This window comes from Chelonoidis abingdonii, chromosome 4 (assembly GCF_003597395.2).
Source record: "Chelonoidis abingdonii isolate Lonesome George chromosome 4, CheloAbing_2.0, whole genome shotgun sequence".
NCBI classification, from domain to species: Eukaryota; Metazoa; Chordata; order Testudines; family Testudinidae; genus Chelonoidis; species Chelonoidis abingdonii.
Window position 1 is genome coordinate 77,316,908 of NC_133772.1, and position 6,587 is coordinate 77,323,494.

Below are 6,587 nucleotides of genomic sequence, written 5' to 3' on the forward strand. Positions count from 1 at the left end.
GGCGACCGCAGGATGATCGGATATGCCAAGGGGTTGGGAGAACACCACCCAGAAGGATATTATTTACATGTACCAGATGCGGGCGGATAACTCGAGTACCCGTAGTCGCTTTAGACAGACAGTAGGCCATAGGGACATACTCAACCGTCGGCGAAAGCGGTAGATTTCAGGCGGGGGGACGGGTGATGGTGTTTAGTGCGACCAGAAGCATCTAGCCGTTTTGGCAGGATATGGTAGTGGAGCCTTGGAGAAGTGATTTATAAGGTTAGACAACCATGACGTGGAGCAGAGCAATATAACTAACTTATTGAAAGGCCTGCATGAGAGAGAGGTCTGGTCTCTGAGGGCTCTACTCAGGAGACGGCGCGAGGAGCGCGCTAAGTATTATGCTTAACCAGAAACGGTATGATAGGCATTGAATGATCCACCGGACGAGCTATTTTGACGACCAGGTCGACGACGCATAGTACATCATTATGTACCACCCAGAGTAAGGGGTACGATAGACCATATCGATACGGAGCTAAAGGAAGATATAGGAGGAAGTGCGAAAAGATGCAACTCGGGGTCCAGAAGACGCCAGCTGGTCAGTCCGATCGTATTACCCAAACTGCGCAACCCTGGTTTGTAAACGACTTACCGAAATTAAATGAGGATATCCCATTCGATGCTACCGATCAGCTCATTGACGAGCTGTTGATCATTATGCAAGGCAATACTACAAATCCCTAGCTGCCAAAGTATTGGCAAATATCCCTCGGCCAGATCCAGGAATAGACTTTGTCTACCCCGAGCTCCAGTACACTGTCTTCCTTTCGACCCATGGCCCCTGCCAACATTCAAGATGGATGGTAAGTATACACCCTGACCAACTATGCTGCTGCCTATGACGACATAGTGTTTATCATTAGCCCTGGATGGGAGACAACCGTAACAAAGTGGAAGCAGGCTGGAGCTTTGCGAAAAGGCTTGACCGCTAATCTCTGACAGGTGGCAATAGGACTAGTGAGGCCAATACCTCGGCATGTCAGGGAGGGTGGTGAAGCCCCAAGAACAAGGAGGAGCAATACAAGAGTGCTCTCGCCATCGCAGAAGCAGGTCAGAGCATTTGTATAGTGTGATACCTATCGGAATTCATCCTTATTGCACAAGGTAGGCCATAGACGATCTATAAGATCGGGCCCGATTGATAGTGAAGGTGAAGATGGCGGAGCAGCATTTGCGCTATTGCGGACAGCCTGCTGCCTCCGGCCATGCGCTCCCTCGAAGGGATATCACCTGAGATACCCTGCTGGGACTCGGTGCCGCTTGTCCAGGATGTAGGGCGAGAGGATACCCATCTGTCACTACCGTAGATCTCCCCAGGGAACAAAAAGTGTGTAAAGGAATATCGGCGATAATAGGCTATGGACATTCCGCACTATCTACTGAGGCGCGTTTTACCCTTGTATGATCACGGCCGCCTCCAGTGGAGCTAGGAAAAAGAAAGAAACGCCGAGTGACGTGTGTTCCTCTCTTGAACCTTTCCATTTTTCGGGTCGCATAGGGCTGAGAAGTACACCTGGCAACCTGATGGCCTCGTCACGCCAACATGCCTTCCTCGCGAGTAGCCAACCCTTGTGGTTAGCGGGGGGGTAAGTGTTCGCTGTGGCCAGAGGGCTAGTATAAGAGTGTTAGAGGGGCTTATCCCTGCAAGGGAGGAGGTTTGCTGAGTATTAACTAGACGCTTGTGGCCATTAGTGAGCACCTGACTCAATTAGACCGTTAGGAGGCACCTGACCTCCAGTCATGGGATATAATCCCTGCTTCGTCGCAGGGATGGTGTTGAGAGAAGGTTGGGATTGGACGCGAGTGCGATTGCGAGAGAAGAGTTTGTCCAGAGAGATAATAGAGGTTTGGGGGGCTGCGAGTGGATGGGTGGAATTGGGAGCCCAACAGAACCCTAGGTAAGGGGCACCAGGCTTGTATAGAAGAGAGGGAGAACCTTCACAAGCTGACGGGTATGAGAGGGAAGTAACCCAGGGAGAAACCGTAGTCAGTGGTCACAAACCCCAGGCCTGGGTTGGACCTGGAGTAGAGGGCGGGCCCAGGTCCTCCCTCTCCACTCCCCTCCTCCAAGACACTAGGGGAGTGATTAAGAACTGGTTCAGAGGCAAGCAATAGCGCCCTGAACCTACCCCAGAGAAGAGAAAGCGCGAGACCCAGCAGAACAGTACCGGCAATTTGCCACACTATGTACTGTGTACCTAGTATATGACTGCCTTAATTATGTGCAGGGTCTCTAGATATGGGGATGAGGGGCACTAGATTAGATTGTGACTGTACTGTCTCACCATAAATCAGATCATCCTGGTTCCATTGTGTCCTATAGAAATTTGCCCAGTTCCCCTACTGCTGTTCTTCACTCACCTTTTCCCAGGAGATCTTTCAGCTGTTTGGAATGGAGGTTCTTGGCTTTTATGAGCACCACAAGCAGGCGGTTTGCTGCGGGCAGATAGCTGATGGAGAGGAGTATCTCTCCGTAGCCTGCATCCGGCTCCTAGAAGTCAAGAAGAAAAGCATGAAAGAAAGGCAAATTCAAAATCCAGTCTTGTCTATACCATTGAGCAACGTGGTGCCAAAGATCAAGGAGAAACTCTCAAATGCAGCAAGTCACGTTGTCTCTGGATCCTAGCCCTATTACACACAGATCCCCAGTTAGACTAGTTGAGGTCTGATGGAACGAAGCAGAGAGTAGACTCTTGGACAGAACTCTGCTGAAAGGAGGTTCACAGTGGTGCTCCCCTCACTGATTCACCTGACTGTGTGGGTTAACCCTTTCGTAGCTGCTGGAAAATAACTGTTTCCTAACAGCAGCAGCATTCAGTGGGACATTTACTTGAGAGAATGGAGAGTCGAGATGTAACAGATATAGTATGCTGGGCAGTATCAGAAAGGTTTAAACAGAGAACTTTACCCGCATCCTTTAGCCTTTTCTGACAGATTATCCTGCAGCTGCCTCTCCAGTGAATTCATGTCTCTTGCTTTGATTATTTCCTTTGGCCATTTGTTCCTTATATCAGCTACCCTTTGTGTGAGGAAATTCTGTCTAAACTTAAGTTCTGGCTTTAAATAATCCGGATGGGCTATCCCCAGGGAAAGAAGAAAATGCCCATGGGTACCACAACACTAACTTACACTCAGACACCCAGTGAACCAGAGCTAGTCACTTAAGCTTGGAAGGGTATTTTAAAAATACATGTATAAAATCAGTGCTTGTGCCATTTGTTTTGCCAAATCTGAGAGTGATTCCTTCTATTTTCCCAAGCTCTAGTTCAGACGTTGGCAAACTACGGCCCGCAGGCCACATCCGAACTGTCCTGCCCGGCCCATGGGACTGTCCTGCCCAGCCCCTGAGCTCCCGGCTGGGGAGCCTAGTCCCTGGCCCCTCCCCCGCTGTCCTCCCATCCCCCGCAGCCATGCCGCCACGCGGGCCACACTCTGGCCTGCTGCTCCTGCTGGGTAGTGTGGGAAGCACAGCTGGCTCTGCCCAGGTGTCACGGCTGCGAGTTCCTGCTTCTGGTAGGGGATTGGGGGGTCCTGGGGGGCAGTCAGGGGATGAGGAACAAGGAGGGTGGGGAATGAGAGTCCCAGAGGGCCTGTCAGGGGGCCGGGATGTGGATAGGGGTTGGGAGGGCAGTTGGGGCAGGGAGCAGGGGGGGTTGGATAAAGGGGTGGGATCCCGGGGGGCAGTTAGGGGAGTGGCTGGTCAGGGGACAAGGACCAGAGGGTGGTTGGATGGGGGGTGGGAGTGTCTGTAGGGTTGTCAGGGGGCGGGGATGTGGATAGAGGTCAGGGCAGTCAGGCAACAGGGAGCAGGGAGATTCAAGGGGCAGGGGTCCCAGGAGGGGGTGGTCAGTGGACAAAGGGGGAGGGTTGCTTGGGAGTTCTGAGGGGGGAAGTCAGGGGGCAGGAAGTGGGAGGGGGTGGATAGGGGGCAGGCGCCAGGCTGTTTGGGGAGGCACAGCCTTCCCTACCCAGACCTCTGTACAGTTGCGTAATCCCGATGTGACCCTCAGGCCAAAAAGTTTGCCCCCCTCTGCTCTAGTTTCTTTAAGGTAGATTCTCTGAATGATCAAACTCACTTTACAAGGCCATGGTATTCCTTTTCTGCCATTAGTGATTGGCTTCTTAGCCTTCTGGCCTTCCTCTCTCTCCCTCCCTCTCCCCGCCCCTCATGTATACCTGTAGGCAGAACAATTGGAAAATAATCATGCTGACAACTGATCTTTCCTTTGAAAATGACATTGTTTTCTAGTGGAGAGTCAGAGGAGTGAAAGAGAGAGAATGTGTGTGTGCACAGAGATATGAAAGAGGGAAGCAAAGGGGAAGTAATTATTCACTCAAGTAGCACCAGCTTGTGACAGAAACCCCATTTTAATGTGAGGTTAATGGTCCAGAAAGGTGCTTGAAAGCCACTGATCAATTGAGTGGATTCCCTTTGAACTTTCCAACAAAGACTAGAATCTTTAGGAGAGAGATCCCTTATCCAGGACTTTTTTGTGTCTTCCTCTCTCAGTTCTAAGTAGGCTATAAATATTTCAGATTAAGTTTTTTTTTCTTGCTGGCTGCTGTGGATGTGAACAGACGTTCATTAACAACAGATTTACTCTCTGATTGGAATGACTCGTACACAAACCAGCCAAGAAGTCATTACCAGGGAAACTCCAAACTCAGATTAAGCAAAGTCCTCAGAGGAGCCAGTGTAAACCATTTTCATGAACTCAGGTAAGGTGCGCAGGCAACACTGAATACCTTGTACTCATCCGCCTTCTGGAAAAAGTGTCCTAAATCTAAATTAATCTAAAGAGAGGCAGTAGCCATGGATTCTAATCAGACTTTTGACAATGGCTATGTCTTCACTGAAAATATTGTGGAGACGAAGATAGCTCTCTTAATGTGTAATCCCACCGGAGATAAGGCACAGGTGGCTCTCACCTCAGCATAACTAGTTGAGGTACCGCTAGGAAACAACTGCTGTGACTTGTCTCCACTAGGATTTCATATCAAGAGGGCTATCTATCTCAACGTAAATACACACACTTTTTCCCTCCTAGTAAAGACATAGCCAATGACTTGCTCTGCAGCACTGGGGACTAACTATTTGGCTATCCAAGTATTTTAAACAAAATAGAACAGTTTTGACAGAAAAGACTGAGAAAGCCCTATCCCAAAATACCCTACACCACTGCAATTAGGACACTGTCCTAAAATGTGTGAGACCCAATTTCAAATCCCTGCTCCAGTGAAACCTTCTTTTCTGGCTGTTTTGTGAATCTAGTTCTCCATTTCCTTTGCTTTTAATGTTATAAGGTACCTGGAAATTAAATGAAACCATTTGTTTCAGGCTGAATGAAATGTTTTGTTCAACTGGAAATGAAATTTTGGTTGACTTTTTTGATTCATCAAAATTCTTCTGAATTTTTGGATTTGGTTCAGGTAGAATAAATTCTTTTTTCAATTTTTCAAAACTGCAGTGAACTAAAAAAAAAATCACTTATTTGCCAGACTCTAATAACTACCTGCCACATCAACGCTCCCTGAGGTTTCATCAGTTAATAATGTGTGTGAAGCACTTTGAGAGCTTGAGATGGAAAGTGCTGTGGAAGCAGAGAGCATTAAATGAGTGGGAGGGGAGGATGAGTGGGAGGGGAGGAGGAGATGGCTAGTGGTGCCAGTCTAACATCTGAAGCTTTCATAATATGGTGAACATTGCTGTGAACCAGTGGCAGCACTCTACACGTTTCAAAAAAGCAATAACATCACCTAGCCAGTTGTGAGCGTCTGTCTCCATTCTTATATTTGTGTAGGAGTACTCCAGAGAGGGTGGGTTTGACATTTTTGCAGCTCATGGTTTTTCAAGGAAATATCAAACTTTAAATAAATCCCAGCAACATTGTTCCTGGATGTATGCTGACAAAAATAGCTCCTATCTCTCTCTGATCCTCTCTCTCTTGCTCCCTGATTCCCTCCCGCCCTGGCTCTCAATTAATGATTCATGACTTGTATTTAAGCTGGCTGTGTAATGATTGGTTCGCCCAGGTCCCTGATGATGCAAATACAGCTTTCACTGCACATCTTTCAGCTCAAACTGGGGCACTGTTCATAGCCACTGTTAACGTTAACCTACTCCTGGCGGGTTAGAAAAGGAATCAGTCTTGCCTTATCAAGCGAATGGCTGTAAAGATGAACCATAGCAGAGGGGACAATATGTCTAGGGTCCTGTCATCTTGAAGATGTATTGGTGTCTCCTAATCCTATATACAGGGAGCATCTTGGCAGCTTTTGTATAATGGCTACTGGAGCAGATTTTGGCCTCGTCTCCATGGAAATGCTTTTTCAGTATTGTCACGGAGTCTGGGGGTTCCAGCCCTTCTCCCCTCTGCTTGGACCCCACAGTGACTTTTATCCAGCCAGTAAAACAGAAAGTTTATTGGACAACAGGAACACAGGTTACAGCAGAGCTTGCAGGCACAGTTAGGACCCCTCCACTGAGTCCTTCTGGGGGTTCAGGGTGCTTGGATCCCAGCTAGGATCCCCTGAATTCC

General features: G+C 48.5%; 2 protein-coding genes across 2 annotated transcripts in view; one reads left to right on the forward strand and one right to left on the reverse strand.

Moving 5' to 3' along the window:
- Positions 1-6,587, forward strand: part of PRDM11 (PR/SET domain 11) — a 276,782-nt gene that overhangs the window by 96,864 nt on the left and 173,331 nt on the right. The gene's annotated exons all lie outside the window — the stretch shown is intronic.
- The window catches only part of SYT13 (synaptotagmin 13), a 43,696-nt gene that overhangs the window by 24,198 nt on the left and 12,911 nt on the right, over positions 1-6,587 (reverse strand). Inside the window, exon 5 of the mRNA XM_075065268.1 lies at positions 2,410-2,539. Coding sequence (XP_074921369.1) covers positions 2,410-2,539 — 130 coding nt within the window. The remainder of the gene's footprint in view (positions 1-2,409; positions 2,540-6,587) is intronic.